This window comes from Rhinopithecus bieti, unplaced genomic scaffold (genome assembly GCF_001698545.2).
Source record: "Rhinopithecus bieti isolate Rb0 unplaced genomic scaffold, ASM169854v2 scaffold_15436, whole genome shotgun sequence".
In the NCBI taxonomy this organism is placed as follows: Eukaryota; Metazoa; Chordata; class Mammalia; order Primates; family Cercopithecidae; genus Rhinopithecus; species Rhinopithecus bieti.
The window spans coordinates 280,846-302,977 of NW_016808313.1; the positions used below are offsets into that span (position 1 = coordinate 280,846).

The following is a 22,132-nucleotide window of genomic DNA, read 5'->3' on the forward strand; positions in this document are numbered from 1 at the left end:
GTAGCAGGGCTGCTATTCCTGGACCATATGTCTGTACAGAGGGATTGGGGTTGAAAGGTCAGATGGAAGCTTTGGTCCTGGCCAACTGGGCTGTGTGCAGAGGCCAAGGCCAAGTTTGGCTGTGGGGAGCTATATTAAGCTTGCCAAGTGCCGGGGAATCTCAGCAGCCTGAGACCCTGAGCAGAGTTCTGGGCTTGGACTCCGGAACCACACTGCAGCAAAGCTTTGCCCAGTTAACGAGATGACACTGGACAAAAGGCCTTGGTGTTAGCTACAGTGAGCTGGACTCTGGATTGTCTGGGCAGATTATTCCTATGCATCCTGCCTTCCTCACCCAGGACCGGTCTGAGAGGGATTCATGATGGAATCATGTTCGTTCTGTGACCTGGGTCTCGCGTAAGTACGATTTGGGGGTGCAGGGAGGAGGAATTGTCCAGGGGTGGGAGCAGAAGGCAGGGCCAGTGTCCTACTCTGTGCTCTGTCATTTCGTTGTTTGTGCTTCTCTTTTTGCAGTTGTTGGATTTTTGAGCTTGGGGAGTAAAGAGATCGGAACTGGTACGATGAAGGCAGAAATTGTGTAATCTTTTGCAAACCACTTTAACTTGTTTCTGTTTCAGTTTCCTTTTCTTTATCGTGGGGTTACAAATACTTGCCCTGATTACCCTACAGGGATCTTTTTAGGCATGTCAAAGAAGATGTGGATTTAAAAATCACTTCTCAACATGTGCAGTGCTCTATAGCCATAAGTTGGTATTATTAGGATTATTCCCAGGTGATAGTATTATACACTTAGGTCATTCAGGTGTACTGTGCTTCTGAAAGGTTCTAGAGAAGTTCATTTCAACAAGCATTTATTGAACCAGGCCCAGTACTGGGCATTGGAGATACCAAAAATGTGTATGAGATTCAATCCCTGCCCTGGGGAGCATCTAAGTGGAGTGATGCAATTTCTAAAGACATCAATATATAATTGGGAAGATATTGATGTACTTTTTAGATAATGTGATATAGGAAACATTCCTCCGAGTGTGTTTGTGTGTGTGTGTATGTGTTTGATACTGCATCTTTGTCAGCAGGATGTCTGCTGGCTGGACTCCAGAACAGGCCTCACAGATCTTTGTGATACTCCTGTCTTTTTCTCCCTTCCTGAACTCTGCAGCCTGACCTGGGCTCTATCACTGCTAATTTCTGCTTAGGTATTTATTGATAACTGAATTATTATCCTCTTAAGTCTGTTTGCATTTTTATAGAAAATAAATAAAAATTGCAAATGTTAGAGCTGGAATAGACCTTAAAGTTCATCTCGTCTGATGATTTGAAAAAATTAAGTCATCAAGTCTTCTTCAGATGAAAGCGTATGTGGAAGCCCAATATACACATAAGATAAAAACAGATCTGGTTGAGCCAGGGACAAAAGACTTGAAGCCTCAGCCTCCCTCCCCCCCAGCGACACACACACTCACCTAGAAATGGGGAAATAGAGTCTTTGCTAAGTGAAGTGACCTGATTAGGAAGTGGCAGGTTTAGACCAAACCCATGTTGGAGGTTCAGGCTTATTACTCCTCATGAAGGCCGTAACTAAATTAAGGCTGTGCGAGTATAAGGGTTCTGCTCCCTGTAACAGGAGCGCCTGCCTGCAGCCTAACCTTTGATGGAAGGATTTGGGCTGAACACAGCTCAGAAATGCAGGACTCAATGTTCAAGGATGGCTCCAGAAGCGTGCAGAATGAATTGGTTCCTGGCTGAGTCTGCAAAAGGGAAGACAATCCGGCAGACAAGTATGTTTCTTTTCTGTTCTCAGGGAGCCGCCGGCTTGCGTGCAGGAGCAGATAGGAGTTGCCTGGTGAATCCCAGCTCTAAAGTGCTTATTTCAGTAGATTGTTTCTAATGGAACAAGACAGCCGGGAATGGGGGACTTGGGGACCAGGCAGCTAATGGGTTTATGCTCTGATGGCTGCCTTTGATCTCATCTGCCATTGCTCTGAGCCCAAAACAAACCCCAAGCCAGCCAGAGAGATGGGCAGAGAAAATATCAACCCACCTGTCTCACTGCCCCTCCTGCCACTATCCACTCATGAAGAGGAGGAGTGTTGGAGAGGGACTGCTAGCTCAGACTGGGGAGAAAGTGCCCCAAAGCAAGTCTGCTCCTTCAGGGACTCCTGGCCAAGGAGGTGGGGAAGGAAGCTGCTAGGGAAGGTGAGGGTTGAGGATCGCCTGTCACCCAAGGCAGACAATGTGGTGAATGGGGAATGATGATCTAGGATCCAGGATCCTGGGGTTCTGGCTCCAAGCAGTCAGACCTGGTAAGGTACCTAACCTGGTATCTGGGCAGGTGCAATAGCCTTGGATGTCTCCTTCAATCTTTCCTCATGCTCTACGTCATTTACTGTATTATTGAGATAGTTTCATGTAATTATTTCTCTGCTCCAAGCCTCTAGTGGCTACTTATTGCTTCCCAAACTAAATCCATTCTCCTAGCCAGACAATTCAGCTTCTAGGCTCTGTGATAGCCCACTTCTCAACATTATCTTCCATCCATCCACTGGACATGTTTGCTCCACAAACACCTGGGCTTCCCTCTAGGCCCGCTGCTCTCAAAGCCTTCTGCCCATCACTAGCCCATCCAAATCCTATCCATTTTTGAAGGCTGTCACATCCCAGCTCAAAATGCCACTTCCTTCATAAAGCCTTCCCTGATCTCAACAACATGTGATCTTTCCTTCCTAAATGATCCAAACTGACTTTTAATCTCATTAATGGCCAGTTCCTTGAGGCAGTGTCTGCATCTCACTCCATTTTGGATCTCCATATTGTTCCTGAATAAACACATGAATAAACCCACTTTAAGGCTCATGTCCTTATCTGTAAATAGGAAGACCTCTTAGGGTTGTTGTGAGGATTAACATAATTAATCAGCAGTGAGCAAGCTTTCCACAGATGGTAGCAATGGCAATCATTACTCTCTGTGGTTGCTGCAGGCTGGTGGTTATGGAACTGGCCCTGCTGGAGTGGGGGGTAGGAGGAGAAGGAAGGGTGACGTCCCCTTGAGCCTCAGGTGATGGTAGTTTCTTCCTTATTCCCATGACTTTTCTTGTCCATCTGAGGACTTGGGGACAGAGCCATGGTCAACTAGAGGGCTCTCTCTGTGGGCTCATCTGACCTGAAGTTCTTCCATTTCATAAGTCAGATCCAAGTGCTAATCTCTGTTTCTTTGAGGCACTTGAGGAAAGTTATTGCCTAGAAGTCACACTACAGCAGTGGTTCTTAACCCCGGATGCACATTAATGTCATCTGGTGAAATTAAGAGATGCCAGAGCTGGCCAGGTGCAGTGGCTCTCCCCTGTAATCCCAGCACTTTGGGAGGCCAAGGCAGGCAGATTGCCTGAGGTCAGGAGTTCGAGATCAGTCTGGCCAACATGGTGAAACCCTGTCTCTACTAAAAATACAAAAAAAAATTTAGCCAGGTGTGGTGGCATGCACCTGTAATCCCAGCTACTTGGGAGGCTGAGGCAGAGGAATTGCTTGAACCAGGGAGGTGGAGTTTGCAGTGAGCCGAGATGGTGCCACTGCACTCCAGCCTGGGCAACAGAGCGAAACTCCGTCTCAAAAAAAGGGGAAAAAGAAAGAAAGAAAGAAAGAAATGCCAGAGCCAAGGCCCTACCTCTCAGACTCATGGAATCAGAATCTCAAGACATGGGGTCCATGTTTTTTTCAAAGCCCCCGGGATTGAGAACCTCCACTTTTTTTTCAAAGCCCCCAGGATTGAAAACCAGTGTACTACATGAAAACAAAGCAAAATGCTGGTTACAAGCTCCACATGTCTTCTCATAGCCTTGTATAAAAAAAGGGGCGGTGCAAGAAGAGAGAGAGAATTCTTCTATCACATATGTGTTGTCATTTATTATGCAAATTAAGTTTTAAAAATTAATAGTGATGTTGATTTCAAAACAAAGCACCAAAGGCTGTGTCTTTTATTTTTTGTATCCCTCATAACGTTAACTGAGAGCCTCTGTTTGCCTCCTGCGCTCAATAAATATTTGCTTAGTGAATTGAAAAAGCTAGTGAATTTAGAAGGAACCTAGCTTAGGCTCTATTGTAGTTTCTGTTTTATTGAAACTTTTTTCTGTCCCAACGGCCTTGAATAGAGAGGAAAATCATACTTTGATTGAGTTTGAGAATTATTGTCACTCTGGTTAGGCAATATGATTCAAAATTCAGACATGAAAAGTCAGTGGTTCCTAACCCCTAAACGTTTACCTCTATTGGACACTTACACACATGCATATCCTGCACCACCTTCATTTGGACTTGCTTGTAAGTGTTCTTATTTTTTTTTTGTGCATGTTCTGACTCCTTGATGACATTGTACATTTTTGAGGAATGAGAGATATACCTTCTGGGTTTCTATCACTGATGGGATGACTGGCTCAAATTTATTCAACTTGCTTTCTTTGGTGAATATAAGACACTTAGCTGCAGTTTCTTAGGAATCTTCCCAAGAACACTGGGAGCTACAGGGATGGTGGTGGGGAACTGATATTAATTTAAACTAAGGGATGTATTTGAGTTCGCATCTTCAGTGTGCTTGCAGAGATGACCACTACACATGTCCTTTTTCATTTTACTGTGAACTCCTTCTGGGTGTGTATTATTCTTTGCCTTTGTACTCCAGAGCCTGGCACAGTGTCTGGCATGCTGAGTGCCCAGGGAATGTCTGTTGATTGACTAATGAATGAATTTGCATTCTTTTGCTTGGCTCTCTTAGAGTGTAAGTCTTTAGCCTGAGGGCCATAGCTCCTCTTGCAGCATGGCTGAATAGGCAGTCAATAGTTGATAAAAATTTAAAAATACACAGTTGACATTGTCCTGAGTGTGTAATTTGGCATGGATTTCTAGCTCAAATAAAACATACGAGTAAAATGAATGAAAGCAGAGAGACTCTAATGGAGATGTGTTGTGATTTTTGGTTTAGGTTTTGGTTTCTAGAAATAATTTTGTTCCTCCTATGGCACTTTTACCCCTCCCTTAAGTTCATCTCACAGATAGGCAGTTTCAAATACTCTGTACTTGGAAACTGTTTCTTGAAATAGAACTTGTTTTTTCTTGAGTGTGCCCTCATTGCCTTAGGCCTTGGGGATTGAGTTTACTCTGGCTCTGTGCTTCACAGTATTTTTTTCTCTTGCAGCTAAATGTGGTCAACAGCGTCAGCAGTTCAGAGGACATCAAGCCCTTACCAGGGCTTCCCGGGATTGGAAACATGAACTACCCATCCACCAGCCCCGGATCTCTGGTTAAACACATCTGTGCCATCTGTGGAGACAGATCCTCAGGTACATGCAGAAGCAGACAGCCCCCGAAAAGTGCCACAGAGAAGGGGTTGCTCACTGCCTGCCTGGATACTTTGTATCCCATGAAAGGAAAATGGCCCTTTAGGATGGGCTAACTGGGGACCCGCCTGTACATTTCTGTCACTGGGTTCATAGGTTGCCGTTCTGATGAATTTAAAGTATGGCTTTATTTTTTGAGGATGAGATTTGCAGGAAGCATTTCAGAAACCCTTCTCTGGAGTCACACTATTACACATGCATCTGAGCGACAGAAGCTGTTGTGATTATCAAGTATTTCTGCCGGGTGTGGTGGCTCACACCTATAATCCCAGTGCTTTGGTGTAGTCCCAGCTACTTGGGAGGCTGAGGTGGGAGGATGGCTTGAGCCTGGGAAGTCAAGCCTACAGTGAGCCATGATCATGCTATGCCAGCCTGGGCCACAGAATGAGACCCCGTCTTAAAAAAAAAAAAAAAGTTATTAAGAAAATCCCTCCCAAATAAGCAATTGTAAAATAATGTCCTAATGTAGAGGATTTGAACAAACTAGAAAACTCCAAAGAAAAAGTAAAAAAATTACCCATAATGTCCCCAAGAAAGATAAACCCTTTAATATTTTAGCATATCTCCTGCTATAACACTCTAGGTTTTCAATATGTTTTTATAGGCAGGAATAAATGTGTTTTCACCAACTTATCTTTGATTCTCTTCTCCTTTTCTCAGTTATTTCTTTCCTTGCTTCTTTCCTCTCCATTCTTCCTGCCCCATATTTCCCTCCCCACCAATTTTGAACACATCTGAATCTCTGATTTGATTATTTGAAGAATAATAAGAGGAGGAGGTTATTTTCTTTTCTATAGCTGTCCATGATGGCTAACTGAATATTTCCTTAACCTCTTAAGGTCACCAAAGCCACTACAGAATGTCACTCCATTGAAAGTTCCAGGCACCTAGAACTTACCTAGCTGAATGACTGATGTTTTCTTGCTCTCAAAAAATACTTCCTAAATCATGCAGACTTGCCATTGCCATAACAGCACACCAGCCACAGTCCGACAGAGTGTTTACTCTGCTATGCTTATTCTAGTTGAAAGTCTATGAGGTTCATTTAAATATTGAAAAGCCATGGGAGTGACTATGTCACACAGTTGAAAAATTGGTCCCATATTTCTCTAAGAAAAATATTTCAGAGCTGAGAGCACTGGGTTTTCTGGGCCCAAGATAAAATCCCGTATTTATCATTGCTGTGGGTTCAGCATTGTGAAAAGCCAGCCTGTAGTATGGTCAACTAATGAGGCACAGATTGGCTTTTCTTCAGGCAGGCTATCTCTAACCATCATTTCACCTTACAGTGGCTTCCTCTGAACTGTAAGCTCCTGAGATGCTGGAAACCTAAGTAAAACAGAATTAGAAAGTCATGTCACTTCTGCAGCTCAGTGACATCACATATTACATTCAAGAATCAGACATAAATATGTTTTGAGTGATTTGTTTCCTTATATTTTTGAAGTTCCGTAAGTTCAATCAATCAAGCATAATGCCTGGTGCATAGTATTGAGAAGACTTTTACCTAGAAAAAGGATTGTGATTGATTCATGATGCCTGTGTGAGGATGGGCTTGGTGGTCCTCCTGACACAAATTAGCTGCCCCTGCTTGGGGTAATTGAAAACTGCATGTGTGGAGCAGGTAATAAGGGCAGTAAAATATGCAACAAATTAGTCTGGATTAGTCTGGATTAAGCAAAATCACCTTCTTTTTTTTTTTTTTTTTGAGACAGGGTCTTGCTCTGTCACTCAGGCTGGAGTGCAGGGACATGATCTTGGCTCACTGTAACCTCCGCCTCCTGGGTTGAAGTGATTCTCATACCTCAGCCTCTGGAGTAGCTGAGACCACAAGCATGCGCCACCATGCCAGGCTAATTTTTGTGTATATATGTGTGTGTGTGTGTGTGTGTGTATATATATATATATATATATATATACACACACATATATATATATTTTTTTTTTGATAGAGACGAGGTTTTACCATGTTAGCCAGGCTGGTCTCAAAACTCCTGACCTCAAGTGATCTGCCTGCCTCGGCCTCCCAAAGTGCTGGGATTACAGGCATGAGCCACCATGCCTGGCTGCAAAATCAGCTTCTGTCAGATCTTTATGTCATAGCTTGATTGTCACATGATGAAATAAAGATCAAATAGCAATTAATTTACTCAACAGGCAATAGCACTTAAAAATTCATAACTCAGAATTCTGTTCATAGTTTATGGTAAAGGATAATAAATTTAAATGGGTTTCCTAAGAACTTGGGTCTCAATTATAGGAAATATTAGTTAAGTTGGGATTCTTTTCCTGCTAGGTAATATGTGACAAGCATATATATTTTTACTTATTATTTACACTAATGTTTTGAATGGAAGCAGAACATTTGCTTAACTAAACCCAAGAGTTGCCCTCATAAAATAAACGTAAAGAAAGCCTTAGCTTTAGGAATTTTCTAATAATTCTATCTGGAATTAGCAATGCAGAGGAAAGAGACAAGGAAAAGTGTATTTGCTCTGTCTGAGTTTGGTTCCTGTGATCAAGCCTGCATTCTCTGCTAGTTATTATTTGCTTTCTGTCCCAGTGCCCGAGTGATGTGCCTGTTTCTCTGGGGAAGAGCCAAGAGGTTCTTTTGAATGAAAGATCCAAATAAACACAAGAACAATCTATGGAATGTTCTTTTCTTGTAACCAGGAAAGCACTATGGGGTGTACAGTTGTGAAGGCTGCAAAGGGTTCTTCAAGAGGACGATAAGGAAGGACCTCATCTACACGTGTCGGGATAATAAAGACTGTCTCATTGACAAGCGTCAGCGCAACCGCTGCCAGTACTGTCGCTATCAGAAGTGCCTTGTCATGGGCATGAAGAGGGAAGGTGAGACACATTCAATTCTAATACTCGTGTCTGGAGAGAGGCATTTCCTAGGGCAAGGGGACATTCAACCGTAATACGTGAGAAGTCATGGTGCCCAAAGTCATCCTAATTTCCCCTTCAAATTTCTTCCCCACAGGGCTTTAAAGAGAAGTCTGAATTGGAGGTTAGGATAACTTTGGGTACCATGACTTCTCGTGTATTGCAATTGAATGTACCCTTGTCCTAGGAAATGTGTCTTTCCAGAGCAGACAGGGCAAGAGGCATCTTCCTCCTCCACCTTTACCCATCCTCTTCTGGAGCCCAGATAGTGATCCCCAAACTGGACCATCTCCTTTTTTCTTCCAATAACCAGGCAACAAGTCTCAGAGACAAGATTTCAGGGTCCTTATGCTCTGTTCTACCAATGGATCGTCAGACTGACCTTCAGGGTAGAGGTGATTTTTCTCCCTTAATCCTAGGTCTCTTTCTAGGGAAAACTGCAGGTTTGATTTCACTCACTGAGCTTTTTTTACCCAGGTCTTCTATCAATTATTTGATATTGGTATATTCCGTCATCTTTTGGCATTACTGGCATACACAGGTTTGATAGGCCTGGCCTTCCCATTCAGAGAGACCACCATTGTGTGTTGAAAACATCACATCTTTTAATTTTTAGTGTGGTTTAGCTGGATATTCTAGTATCAGAGAAAAAACCTCAGAAGGTGCTTTCTGTTCCGTTAGTAGATGGAAAAGTGTTTCCATTAAGTAGCACAGATAAATTGAAGTGGGCAGTTAATTAACTAGCGAGCTCAAGCAGGGACATGGGGATAGTAGTGAATCTTAATAGATTTTACAGTAAGAAGGTCCTGCCTCTCTTTAGGAAATAAGAACAAGGAGTTCAGTCAGTCAGGCCCGGCACGCTCCTCATTCTTGAGGAACTTCTTTTCTGTGAGGAGAGGGCATCTTACTGAAAGGGTCAGTGAAGAGAGGCTCTTTGTGTCCCTGCTAAAAGTGAATGTCACCCACAAGCAAACAAATTATTGGAATCTTAACATGTCAAAATGCTAGAGGTGGCCTTACAGGGTGACCTAATCAACTGTAACCATCCGCCAGATGAGAAAACAGGCTCAGAGAGGTGAACGGAGTTTTCTGAGGTGCCAAAGGCAGGCAACGAATTGACCCCAGGTCTCTGACTCTCAGATCGGTGCTAGTCTGTGTCTCCTTCCCTACCAGGTTGTGAAGGAACTGAAGACAGCCCTTGCCGTGACATCTAACAGCAACCTCAAAAGTGAGAGACCCAAATCTCAGCTCCTGATAATCTGCCTCACACCCCAGCCTGTTCCTCACACAGTCTTCCCCTTTCAGGAAATGGCCACTTATTTTCCAGTTGCTCAGAACAAAAACCATTGACTCCCCACTTTTTTCATACACCACATGTAGTGGGTGAGGAAATCTTGTCTCTTCCTCAACATATGTCCAGAATCTTTCCATGTCTCACTACTTTTACCACTAAACCCTCAATCCAAGCTACCCATATCTTTTGCAGTGATCTACATAGCATCCTAAGACATCTCCCTCTTTCTATCTTTGACCTTCTACAGTCTCTTCTTAGCACGGTAACCAGAGGGAGGCTTTGAAGAAGTAGATTGGGTCCAGGTATTCCTTCACCAAAATCCTCCAGTGTCTCCTTCTCACCCAGAAAAAAAGGCAAAAATCTTTGTCACGACTTAAGGTTGTACATGGTCTGGATGCCTTGTTGTCTCCCAGCCTCAGCTATCCTGGTCTTTTTGGTGGTCCTCAAATATACCAGGGATGTGCCCACCTCAGGGCCTTTGCACTTGCTGTCTGTCTAGAATGATTTTTTTTTTCAGGTATCTGCATGGCTCACTTCTTCTCATCCTTCGGATCTTTACTCAATTCTCACTTTCTTGGTAAAGCCTTGCCTGGTTATACCATCTAAAATTGCACCAGCCAGCGCCAACCCTTCCTTGTCTCTTTTACACAGCACTTATCACTATCTAACACTTGTACTTATCTTGTTTACTGTCTGTATCCATGAAGGCGGGGGCTTTGTCTGATTTTTCCCCCCACTGCTTTATCACCAGTGATTAATACACTGTAGCCATTTAATAAATTGTTGAATGAACAGTTTAAACTGAATGCTGAAATCAGAAGTTTTAGAAGTGCAGGAGCTCCTAAAAATGACTCATTCATTTATTCATTGAGTATTAGCTGAGTGCCTACTCTGTGCTTACGTCATACTTGCTGTGGCAGTGGGATCAATGATGTTACAGATTGGAACATACGATATGAAATACCTGCTGGTGAAGAACATCTTTTTTCCAGCAAGATAGAATTGATACTCCTTGGAACTTCCCCCACCATGATTATCAAAATGAAACTAATGACTACAAGTATTTCTCCCATTAACAAGAACCCAGTGGCTGCAGGGTCATTTTTTCCTCCTAAAACACTTGAGATAAGTTTCTAGTTGACTTGGAAAAATAAGTTTTCATTAAGCACATGATATTGAATTAAAAGAAAATGAATGGTCTCAGTCAGAGAAACCATCATTTCTATTTCTCTAGAGTTAGTCTAATCCATCTCTGGAAACGCAGGCTGAATATCTCCAGCTCAGTTAGGGACAGAGTGGTCAATAGGTGAAATGTTGGGAAATGTGGTTTGTTAACTGTTGTTTAAAAAGGAAGGAAAACAGGGACATGTGAACTGTAAGAGACTGGGCACTCCTTCTTGTATGGCTTGGGTACTTTAATAGAAAATTGGACCCAGTTTTTGCTCCTGCATTTTTAAAAAGACTGTGGAGAAACAGAAAGAATAGTGAAAAGCTGAGTAGTAAAAATTAGGAGAGGGAAATGAGCTGTTAGGGAACTTTCTAAAGAGATTGGCACCATTTACCCTGACAAAGAGAAGGCAAAGAAGTGAATCAGTTCCTCCTCTTGCTATATAAGGGGCCACATTCAAAAGGCCACTGGATAGCCTGTCCTTCACCGCCATCATTTCTGGTCTTGATTTATAGAATTTGGGGTTCTGTTTGGACACTTTCTTGAGGACAAGAATAATAACATCCTGGAGCAGATAGCAGAGAGACCATGGAAATCACACAGATAAAGAGATGGAATTGGGGTGGGCATAGAGTTTACCTGCCTGGGACCAGGGGCCAGGACTTGTTGCCCTTTTAGGATACAAAATGTTAAAGCTAGAGTGGACATTTTCTATTCTCTAATGTAACACGTCCATTTCCTGAAGGACAAATAAGAGGTTCAGAGAGCCTAGGGACCCGCACAAGCTCACACAGCAAGCACATGGCAGACCCTGTATAGGACTGGGACCCTCTGATTCGTGGGCTACCTCAGGAATTCTGGAATGTCTATTTCCATGATTTCTCATCATATACATCCAGTTTTAAGACTGGAGAATGGATTTTCTTTGAGGCTGTTCATGGGCAGCATTGGCATCCTTGTGAGCCCTGCGTGGTCTTTATTACTAGACCTATCCTAGTACTTTGGTGGCAGTATTGAGAGGTTAGAGATGGGCCCAGGAGGAGCCATTGTGGGTGTATGTGCTGGTTCCATCATGGCCTACCACGTGCCCTCAGATATGTTACCAGTTTCTCTGTGGCTTGTAATATGTCAGAGGGTTATTGTGAGGATTAAATGAAATGTAATCTATTTAAAATGTTAAGCATAATTCCTGACACAGAGAAAGAGCTTCATAAATGTTGGCTATTGTAATGAGTGCAAAATAAACACATGTTGGATGAATGGCTAAAATCCTTTCCTAAGGCAGGAGTGTGGTTCTATTTTTGATCATCCAGGGTTCCCTGGATATACCCTGATATGTGTCGTAGTAGTAGCTCAGAATGTCTGACACATAGAAGCTACACCCCAAAAACAATATATGACTCCTCATTTATGACAGGAAGATTTAAAGTGCAAAGAGGAAAAGTGAATAGCAAAGGGTTTGCTCAGTTAATGGCAAAACCAGAATTAGAATCGAATGCCCTGACAACAAGGATATTTCCTTTGAAGCTTGAAGGTTATTTTCCTCGAGTGTTACAAATCTGTAGAAGACATTGACTGAGGACCACGAATGAAACTAAACTTAGTTTGCTTTCCCTCATCTTTTAAAGTCAAGACAAATAGAAGCTCATAACCTACCTTTAAAAAATTAATACAAGAAGCATTCAACATTTCCCAGTAAATCCAAATATAATAAAAAATACATATTGTAGTTTCTACATATTGCGTGAATGAAGGCTGACAGAGTGAGCAGAAAGTAAGGATAAGACAGAAAGAGGAAGAACAACAGGAGAGAGAGGAAGAGGCCAAAAAGGGAGATGGAGAGATGAGCCCAAGGGGGTAAAAAGACACAAAGGCAAAGAGGAAATAACTATTTGTATTGAGTTTTTATAATTGCTTTGTTCATCCCTATGATATTATTTCAGTTAACTACTGAAGAGTACCAACCTTAACTAGGTGCCAGCCTTAGCTATCTCAGTTAATCCCTGCTTCACAGATAAGGGAATTGGGGCTTACTAGGCTCAGTCATATGGCCAATGCCATTTAGCAGGGAAGGGGTAGAGTTATATGTGAAAAAGGTTTCTTTGACTCTAAGGCACATGTTTTTTTGCCCTTCTTTTCCCTATTTTCTCCTCTCTGTTCTCTCTCCCTTCTCTTTCCTCTTTTTCTCACCCTGTTTTGTTGTCTCTTTCCCTTATTCCTTTTCTTCTTTCTACCCTCTTTGCCTCTCTCTCAACCACACAGTACCATTCTTGTCTTGAAGCTTTGTGGCGTATCTCCACTAAGCTTGGGAGTATAAGTTGTGTTTTTGCAGTCATACCCTTCTCTGACCTATCCTGAAAGACTGATATGGCTTGCATGACAAACGAGATGTTCAGCATCGCGTTTCCAGTCCATTCTGCAGCCTCTGGGGCTTGTTATCTCCTCAGAGAGTAGGAGGCACTCTTGCAAGTGGACTATGGGGAGGAAGGGAGAGAAACAGAAATAGGAGCTGCTAGTGGAGTAGCTGTCATGGAGTTTCAGGCTAGTCACCTGCTTAAAGGATAATTTTCCTGACTCTTGGGATGTAAAAAATGTGTTCTAATATTAAATTCTGTTTATTGCTGCTGTGAATAAGATGGAAACTACAGCCTTCTAGATGATGGAAACTAACCCAACAGAGACTTTTCTCCTGATGAAGAGCATAGAATTGGAGGGGACAGCAGTCTGCTTTCCATCCTAATGTATAGACATGGAGGGTTCTGAGAGTTGCCCTGAACCTTGATGAAAACCCTAAGCTTTGGAGAGGCTGAGATAATTTCAGCCTACACCTTTGCCTATGTACCCTCCCCCACCTCCAAAATCAGCCACTGATTCTGAAATGTCATCTAGGTGACATCCCTCCACCCCTTCACTTACTAAATACCCACAGCTGGCTCCCTGAAAATCTTCCCTGACAAGTCAGATCAGGTGATGTTGTGTTCAAGCTGGTGCACTAGGGGCAGACCTAATGGGACGTGAATGCCAAGGATGATGCATAGGATCTGACAGAGGGAGTTTTTAAAGTAATGTGCTTGCTACTTAACTATTTCATGCTCACAATTTTTTAGAGGCAGCAGGTAGAGCAAGAATGTGGGGATCTGCAGGGATAGCAAGGAGAGGGTGGCCCATTAAAAGAGAGAATATAATTAGAGTTTATTTAAGCTTAAAATGCATACTTCTTAGTGTGATCACCATAATGCATTGGAAAGAATATGCACTAAAGAACCCCTCATTCTGCATAGGCGTAAGCAAACAGCTTTGCTTTCCTTGTTTCATCTGTCAACATTACAATATCCCCAGTTCAGGATCCCCTTTCATAGATGAGTAAATTGAGGCTTAGGTGGGTCATAAACTTTCCCACTGTTGTCCTGGGCATTATGGTAACCTCTGCATGTCCTGTTGCATGTCAGCTGTGCAAGAAGAAAGACAGAGGAGCCGGGAGCGAGCTGAGAGTGAGGCAGAATGTGCCAGTAGTGGTCATGAAGACATGCCTGTGGAGAGGATTCTAGAAGCTGAACTTGCTGTTGAACCAAAGACAGAATCCTATGGTGACATGAACATGGAGAACTCGGTATGTGCTCTTAGACACACATGTGTGTTCCATTTCTTGGGTAGGACTGGAAATGGGAGAAAGGGGTGTATTTGAGTCCTGGGACCTGTCCCTCACAGTACTTTGTTCCTTTTTCAGACAAATGACCCTGTTACCAACATATGTCATGCTGCTGACAAGCAGCTTTTCACCCTCGTTGAATGGGCCAAGCGTATTCCCCACTTCTCTGACCTCACCTTGGAGGACCAGGTCATTTTGCTTCGGGCAGGTAAAGCATATTGGCTGCCTTTTTCCCTGGGACAGTTTTGAAATTGCTCCCGGGATCCTAAAAAAAGTAACCTGATGGAGCTGCAACATGTCCAAGCTATGTACCATGTTGATGATGAAATAACCCTATGCAGGGCTGTTCATTCCCAAATGAAGCATTGTTAATGAGGGAGTGGGACTGTCTTCCCACGCAAATTTTACCATGGCTTTATAATTTGCATACATTTTTAAAAGACTATTAAATCATTTTTATTGAGGATAATTTGAAGCAGTGCCTCATTATTGTAATGAAATTGGCAAATAGAGGTATTCCCATTTCATAGGTGAGATAAAGAAGCCAAAGATGTTTGCTCAAGCTTGTACTAGATGGGTTCCACGATCTTCCTATTTTAAGACTCAATGTGCTGTATTTTCTCTTGCCTCCTATTTCTGGGACACTTGTAGGCCATTGACATATGCCATATCTCCTATTTGTCACTGAGCCAGCAGGAAAATTTCATGAAGATTGGCTGAGCATTGGGAACCAGTCCACTCATTCATCCCTGTTAGATAATGAATACTCACTGAGTGTCAGCTGAAAGTTACAGACTGTGTTGGGTGTTACTAGACAATGCCAAAGAAACAAAACTAGGTTGTCAGGTCCTGGGGGCAGAAACTGCAAGGTATATTAGCTTTATCCACCATGGAAGCTAACATAGTGACCATTATCTGCTAAATGTTCAATCCACATTTGTTGACTGATTAAAAAAAAAAGAATCATTATCCTCAAGCTGTCATTCTGAGTTGTGTCTGAGAGAGAGTGGGGGATGTGCAGAGCCATGTCAGGAGACCCCAGTCTTATCCTTTTTTTCTTCACTAATTAGCTGTGTCATCTTGAACTAATTCTTAACCTCTCTAGATTGTCAATTCTGCTTGTGTTATGTGGAATAATAGTACATGCCTCGGGTGATTATAAAGAAAGAAAGAATGTGGTCTGTTTTCCCTCAAGACCTCCTCTTTATCCTTGCAGGGTGGAATGAATTGCTGATTGCCTCTTTCTCCCACCGCTCAGTTTCCGTGCAGGATGGCATCCTTCTGGCCACGGGTTTACATGTCCACCGGAGCAGTGCCCATAGTGCTGGGGTCGGCTCCATCTTTGACAGGTGTCTCTCTTCTGCTTCCAGTATTTGTGTGTATTATATGTGTGTATGTGTATACACATGTGTGTATACATGAATTCTCATGTGGGTATGAACCTCTGGGTAGTGCTGGGATGAAGGATGGGCAGCCCAGTTAGCTGCACATGACCATGCAGAGACCACTAGGCACATGAAACTATAAACCTGGGGAATGAGGGAGAGAATAAAAGAAAGGTTGAGATCACAATAAGATGGAGCCAGTCAGAGGCCAGCACAGGCAGATAGGAGAATCTGTTCTCCCAATGGGTTTCCCAGGGAGAGATTAGATCTTGACATCAGCTAGTAAGTTGTGGGTAGAGAGGGTGAACTGTTTATCCTAGGGGCCAAGGATGGGAAAGGGATCAGGATCTGTCCTCAAGAAGCCAGGCAAGATGGACTGTTTATGCCAGGCTCTGGATGATCTCAGAAGGAGGCCTGCAGCAGGAGCAAATCCATCTTGGTCAGGCAGGGACACCCTGACAGAAATTCTGTGCCTTAAATGATACTAAAGGAAAATTAAGCCATCTGACAAGAAGTTGAATAAAAGGAGTGGTTAATAACTTGAGAGTGAGAGGATGGAGAACTGGTAAAGAGGAGAATTAAGTTGAAATTAATCTCTCTGTCCAATGCCAGGGCCCTGTGGCCCCTTTCCCCCTCCATTGTAAATGGTCTTCTTTGGTCATGTGCACATCCACTGAGCTGTCTCTACTACCTCCCTGCCCTATCCCACATGTTCCATGTAGAGCCCAACATGGTGTTTGGAATGATTCATCCCTCTTCATGGTGCCAGGACCTTTCTACCAGTTCACTGAATGCTGCCCTCTGCTGTGTTTTTCTAGACCTGCAATCCCCTTACTTGCTTTGCCTGTTGCGTTTTTAATTTCCAAGACGTCCATGATGACTTTCTGTTTCCCTGCATTCATTGCTTCCTCTTTGGAGCCCACTTGGACTTTGCTCATGGCAGCTATATTCCTGGGCGTCATGCTGCTGCTTGTTTTTATGTCTGTTTCTTTAGTTAAACTGTAATCTCCTTGCAATGAGGGGTTGCATCTTTTACATTTCTGTACCCCTAGTAACTGGTACATCATCTGGAAACAGGGTGGGCGTATAAACATTTTGGTTGAATTCATTTTATTGGCTCTTCGCCTGTTACTCATGGTTTTCTCATTACCCTCTTGTTTCCTATTAACAGAGTTCTAACTGAGCTGGTTTCCAAAATGAAAGACATGCAGATGGACAAGTCGGAGCTGGGGTGCCTGCGAGCCATTGTGCTCTTTAACCCAGGTAACCACCCTTGGACCCCAGGGGATGTGTGTGTTCAGCTCTCTTCCACTGTCAGCCTCCAGTGCTCCCATGTTGTTAGTCCTCCAGCTCAGCTGAGACAGAGACCGCAGAGCCAGGAATCCAGGAGAGCTCACAGTGTCAGCTAGAGCCATCTTGAAAAATGTTTTGAATGGGTGTGGCAGGCACGTGCCTGGGGCAAGTGGGGAAGATGAAAGATGATGGTGGCCCAGGGTGGCAGTGAAGGGAGTGGTAAAAAGTGGTCAGATTCTAGATACATTTCTAGGTAAAGCTAGTGTGATTTGCCGATGGATTGAATGTAGAATGAGAAAGAAAGAAAGGAGTTAAATATGACTCTCTGTTTTTTTTGTTTTGTTTTTTTTTTTAAGTTTTGTTTTCCTGAACAATGGGAAAATGAAGTTCTCTTCACTGAGATGGGGAAAACTCCATGAGGAGCAAGTTCTGAGAGTGGGTGGGTAGGAATCAGGATCTTGTCTTTGGACAATAAAATAGGAGATGGGTAGTAGATATCCAAGAGTGGCTGCCCAGGAAGCAACTGCTCATATGAGCCTGGACTTCATGGGAGAAGCCACGTGCATCAGAAGGCTGTCAGCCTCTGCCTGTGTAAGGCCATGACACTGGGGTGAGATCATCTGGGAAGATAGAGCAGAGAAGACGGCTAGGGACTGAGCCCTGGGGCATGCCAACATTTAGAGGTCAGGGAGAAAAGGAAGAGCCAGCAAAGGAACCTGAGAAGAAGCAAGCAGTGAGATAAGGAGAGAATCAGAAGGGTGGTGTCCTGGAGGCTCGAGGGAAAATAGTCTTTCAAGGAGGCGATCAGCTCCAGCAAATGCTACTGTGGTCAAGAAAGAGGAACCTTCAGAATTATGTAATCATTCATGCAGAGGCTTTATCTCCAGAATTAGGCAGTTAGTTCATCAATGCAGGACATGTGCCAATTCAGCTTTTGTGCCCCATCTTATCACTTAGTCCATGCTTAGCACATAGTAGGCACTTGGTAAATGTGTGCAGGTAATATTTCGAGAATGGTCTGGATAAAATAAAGCTCTCCTCCTTAGAGTCAGTGGTGGGTACATTTGCCTATTCATGGAGTTTAAAATCTTTGCCCTAAGAGTTTTTTTGGGTAAATTGGACATGGAAAGAAGAGCAAGGGAGCACGAATGACCAGCTTTGTTTATTTCACACTTGTCCCTATCCAGGGTGTCTCTAGCAACTCTAGGGAGGGTGGCCAGAGGGAATGGGGACAGCCTCTGCTGGAGGGTGTGTAATCAAAGGCTAACTCAGTCATCTCTTTTAGATGCCAAGGGCCTGTCCAACCCCTCTGAGGTGGAGACTCTGCGAGAGAAGGTTTATGCCACCCTCGAGGCCTACACCAAGCAGAAGTATCCGGAACAGCCAGGCAGGTGAGAGAGTGCTGGCAGAATGGTAGTAACAGCAGCAACTACTCCCATTCTTCAACTACTGAGCCCCTAAAGTGCAGCAGGCACTGTTTAGGTGTTTTCAAATGTTATTTAATCTTCATAACAAGCTGAAAGCCACAAAAATGTTAATTCCATGGTGCTAGTGGCCTTATCTGTCTTATTCACCATTTACTCCTCTAACCTCAACATGTAAAGCAGTGCCCGACACATAGCACACATCTTTAAATGGAGGATGAATAGCAAACAAATGAATAAATGTGGGAATTATTATCTCCAATTTCTATCAAAAAACAGAACCTCAGAAATGTTAAGTAACTTGCTGAAGACCATAATGCTAGCACGTGGTGGAGGTGAGATGTGAACCCAGTTCGTGTGATTTCACAGAGCCTGTGTTTGAGGTGTGACTGCATTGCTTTCTGGTCTGCCCCCATAGAAACCCCCATGCAGGAGGAAGTACAGGCTTTGGTAGCCAGAAGGCATGGCTGCTGGTCCCCAGGGTGCCATGTGTGTGGCATCTGGGAAGGTGCTGGGTCTGGGTCTGGGCTCCTCATTTGGAAAGGTGGATGTCGGTCTAGCAGATCTCTGAGACCATCTAGCAGTATAGGCATTTCTGAGTTATTAAAAGATATTCTCAAAAGTTTTTTCCAAAGTACAGCTAAGCCAAAGAGTTTTCCCTCTCTGCTAATGCCAGTTAAAATGAGAAAATATGATCCTCAAATCTCATAGAAATTGGAAATGAAACTGAAAAGACTGTCTTAAAGACATTAATTTTGTTTGAGGGATTAATTTTACATGCTCCCAATGCTCACTAATTATTTCTATTCCTCTGTGAAGTCTAATATCTACTTAGCTGTTTATCCTGGATCATAAGCCGACATCTAGCAATTGTCCAGAAGAGACTGAGCTGTGTTTTTTGTTGGAGGCTGTGGATGAATTTGGGTAGGTGGGTTTTGGCCCTTTGGTGCAATGAATAGGCAGGGCCTAGTATATTAGTGAGATTAAGCTGAATAGACCCACCAGGTGCCACCAGTTTAACACAAGCGTCTATTGCTTGCTCACAAATCTGGGTGGGCAGTCAGTTCAGAGAGGTGGTTGTCTTGCATGCCATCACTCAGGGACCAAATCTCCTTTTTTCCTGTGTCTCCACCATGACCCAGAGCCATACTGTGTTTTGCATCCAGATGATGGAAGCAGGAAGAGGTGGAGGAGCAGAGAGGCAAGGCCATATGGGCCAGACCTGGGTCTTAGAGCGCCCTCATCTTTTCCTTCACTTTCATTGGCTGATTCCAAGTCACGCGGCCCAGCTGGCCACAAAGGAGGCTGGAGAATGTACCCTGTTTTATGCCAAGGAAGAGAAGAAAAGATTGGATTTTTGGCGAATCTAGCAGTTCACTATAGATGAGATTGAGAGAGCCCTGATCAAGGGGTCAGGACCTGGCTGCCAGCATTGGCTTGGCCTCTGTCAGGTGTGAGCCCTGAGCAAGTCATCTTAACTGAAGCCCTGAGCTGGATGCTTTCTATCACATCTTCCATTTTTTGAGCACATACTGTGTGCGGGGCATTAGAAATAATGAGTGTCATACATATCATTTTCCTGAAATTGGCTCTATGACTTGCTGTTTTCTTTAAAACCAACAAAAAACTCCAACTCACTTTTTTTCCTAATTATAAAAGGAATGCATGCTTTGGTTAAAAAAAAAAAAAACCCCTTAGAAAAATATTTTTTAAAAATATGCGGTGGCTCACGCCTGTAATCCCAGCACTTTGGTAAGCCGAGGCTGGTGGATCACCTGAGGTCGGTTGTTGGAGACAGCCTGACCAACATGTAGCAATCCTGTCTCTACTAATAATACAAAAATTAGCTGGTTGTGGTGGCATGCGCCTATAATCCCAGCTACTCGGGAGGTTGAGGTAGGAGAATCACTTGAACCGGGGAGGCGGAGGTTGTGGTGAGCCGAGATCGTGCCATTGCACTCCAGCCTGGATGACAAGAGCGAAACTCCATCAAAAAAAAAAAAAAAAAAAAAAAAAAAAAACAGATAATAAGAACTTATTGTAAATATTTTGGTATATTTCTTTCCAGTATCCTCATGTATCTATTATGTCTTGTGTGTATCTTCATGTATCTATTATGCATTATGCATATCCTGTATGCATTTCTAGATATGAAATCATACAGTTTTGTGTGTTATTTTCTTCCCTTAGCCATTCTAGAAATTGTTTTCAATATTGACAACTACAAATTATCATTTTCAATGGTTTTGTAATATTTTGCAGTGTGAACATATCCTAATGTATTTAGCCATTGCCCTGTGATTGACATTTGGGTTGTTTCTAATTCATATCACTTTGAAAATTTTGGAACTTGACTCTTCTGCCGGAAGACGACTGGTAGGGGGCTGGACTGCCTCCACACACTGGGGAGAGAGGCCAACATTTGTTGCCAGGACTAGGGCAGAACCTGGAACTGCAGAGAGGTAGCAGAGGAGGGGTCCACTGCATAGTCTCCTGGGTTTGTCCAGCACAGCTTGGACTGAGGGTGACTGCCCTGATCAAGTGTTCATAGTTGGCTCAGCAGGTATATCAGGGGTGTCGCTGGCCAGGCATGTGGGTGTGCTGAGGGCTGGTCACCTCTGGTCGGCAGAACCTGGTTGAAGGGGATCCTGGCACAGCCAGGTAGAGGCAGATTTCTCAGTGGGAGAGTGCTGCCACTCTGTGGAGATGTCTCAGAAGTGCATGTCACAGGGGCCACGTTCTGCTTTCGCTGTGATCAGAAAGCAGAGATCAAAAGTCAGGTCATAGAACTCACACACACACTCTCTTGCACGCACAGCAGGCACCTTCAAAGGCATAAATCCCCCTTGCTGCTAACCTGTGGGCAAGGAATGCTGTGACATGCGTCTATTAGATTTGATCTCAGTTCCTAAATCCAGATCACACAACAAAGAGGGCAGTATGATGGCATACTTAGAATTTTGGATGTTGTAAAATCTTGGTCTTTTTAGAGTTCAGAAAAATTTTAGAGTTAATCCCAGTCTAACTTTGCACTTATGGAGAAGCCGTTTCCTTTGCCTACTTCCATAAAGCTTAATGGCAGAGGCACAGCCGGGAGTTCAGACTCCTTATTGTCTAACTACCTCTTTCCTGAATGATGATGCCACTCAAATGCTTTCAGGGGCTTTACCACTGGAGGCTTTCGAAGTAGTGTGTGGCATTGGCATAGATCTTTAATTTTTCCATATAGGGAAGCAATTTCTACTTTTTTAGATGGTGCCACTTTATTTTCTTTGTATTGCTACATTTCTTTAAAATGTCATATGGCATGAGTATAGAAATATACACATTTTCAAGGAACATTGAAATTCTCATTTGTAACTTTTTCATGAAATAATGCTGTGACACTCAGTAAAGATTCATCTGGAATCAGAAATCTCTGACTTAGGGCCATAGTGACTAATGTGATTTTGGTCCTTGAGCTTTTTATTGGAAATTGTGAGTAGAGTGACTTCATATCTAGTAGCATTAATAACATTAAAAATGAGTTGGCATTGCATTGTGCACAGAGGGCACAATGTCACAGAGTGAAAAATGTCACAGAAAGAGGTGCCCGAAAGGACATGCAGATGGGAGATGAATTCCTTCACACACTGTTCTT

General features: G+C 43.3%; 1 protein-coding gene across 2 annotated transcripts in view; it reads left to right on the top strand.

Annotated features, from left to right (window-relative positions):
* RXRG (retinoid X receptor gamma) overlaps positions 1 to 22,132 on the top strand; it is a 44,955-nt gene that overhangs the window by 20,585 nt on the left and 2,238 nt on the right. The window contains exons 1-8 of one of the 2 annotated variants that reach the window (XM_017886428.1): positions 159 to 396; positions 5,186 to 5,330; positions 8,061 to 8,240; positions 14,191 to 14,351; positions 14,469 to 14,598; positions 15,607 to 15,739; positions 16,947 to 17,038; positions 18,354 to 18,459. In XM_017886428.1, coding sequence (XP_017741917.1) covers positions 5,258 to 5,330; positions 8,061 to 8,240; positions 14,191 to 14,351; positions 14,469 to 14,598; positions 15,607 to 15,739; positions 16,947 to 17,038; positions 18,354 to 18,459 — 875 coding nt within the window. In that variant the 5' untranslated portion in view covers positions 159 to 396; positions 5,186 to 5,257. Of the gene's footprint in view, positions 1 to 158; positions 397 to 5,185; positions 5,331 to 8,060; positions 8,241 to 14,190; positions 14,352 to 14,468; positions 14,599 to 15,606; positions 15,740 to 16,946; positions 17,039 to 18,353; positions 18,460 to 22,132 lie in introns of those variants that run through there. The other variant, XM_017886427.1, reaches the window with a different exon arrangement.